The following is a 966-nucleotide window of genomic DNA, read 5'->3' as shown; positions in this document are numbered from 1 at the left end:
CATTCCTTCATCTCCTTTTCTTTTTTTTTTTTAAACTAATTTATATTTTTGTTACATTGTCGCTTCCTACAGAAGAGGAATTCCGAAATCTTCTCTGAGATATTATTATTATTTTTTTCTTTTACCCTTTTGGAGAATGTTTCGCTTTGGATATTTGCTCTTTTTCTGTGGGCTGAGCCAAGTTATGTCAACTTATCCAATTTGGTGGTGAGTCTTCCTTTTCTGAGGATTTTTTATTTTTTGTCATGTTGGCACTTTTTATTTTTTATGTATGTGTGTGTTGTATTTTGTTTTGTGATGAATTACTATGTAACTATGCATTAGAACAAAACTGTTTTCACTTCTTATCTTCCTATCTATTATCTATTGATGTTCCTTCTGTATATCTATCTATCTATCTATCTATCTATCTATCTATCTATCTATCTATTTATCGATCTAGTTTTTTTAATATTGATATCTATTGGTATATATAGGTAGTTAGTTCTCTCTCTATCATTGATATCTGTCTATATTTGTAACTATATTGATAATCAATATGAGTTAAATGCTACTAATAATACTAATAGATAGATAGATAGATAGATAGATAGATATTTGCTCCTGGGCTCTTTGATCCGGGGCTGTAACAATTGCTGCTGATTGTATTAAGCAGATAATGATACAAGATTTGTTGTTTTGGGGTTTAAAAAAAAACAAACTTCTAAGGCTCTTTTCAGCCAGTCAGGTGGGGGACACAAGACTTCACAAAAGTATTTTTTTTTTCTTGCTTTAAGGGAAACACAAGAAAGCAGGTAAGACAAGATTAGGCAACTTGCACTGAGAGTATTGTAACCAGAAGCTGCAGGAAATTTGTGTACAGAGAGGCATGCAATGCACTGTGTGTTGTACTGAGGAAGTTAGAGCAGCCCAGAGATTCCACAAACTTCTTATTAAATTAATTGCAATTTGTTATAGACTTACACA

The 966-nt window shown here is 31.8% G+C and overlaps 1 protein-coding gene across 1 annotated transcript in view; it reads left to right on the top strand.

The window, feature by feature from the left end:
- Window positions 1–114: 114 nt before the first annotated feature.
- The window catches only part of WNT3A (Wnt family member 3A), an 83,851-nt gene continuing 82,999 nt past the window's right edge, over window positions 115–966 (top strand). The window contains exon 1 of the mRNA XM_018558654.1: window positions 115–207. Within this exon, the coding sequence (XP_018414156.1) occupies window positions 137–207 (71 nt within the window). The 5' untranslated portion in view covers window positions 115–136. The remainder of the gene's footprint in view (window positions 208–966) is intronic.

The sequence above is a fragment of the Nanorana parkeri genome, unplaced genomic scaffold (assembly GCF_000935625.1).
Source record: "Nanorana parkeri isolate BGI_ZX_2015 unplaced genomic scaffold, ASM93562v1 scaffold351, whole genome shotgun sequence".
Classification (NCBI taxonomy): Eukaryota; Metazoa; Chordata; class Amphibia; order Anura; family Dicroglossidae; genus Nanorana; species Nanorana parkeri.
This window is presented reverse-complemented; position numbering and strand designations above follow the sequence as displayed.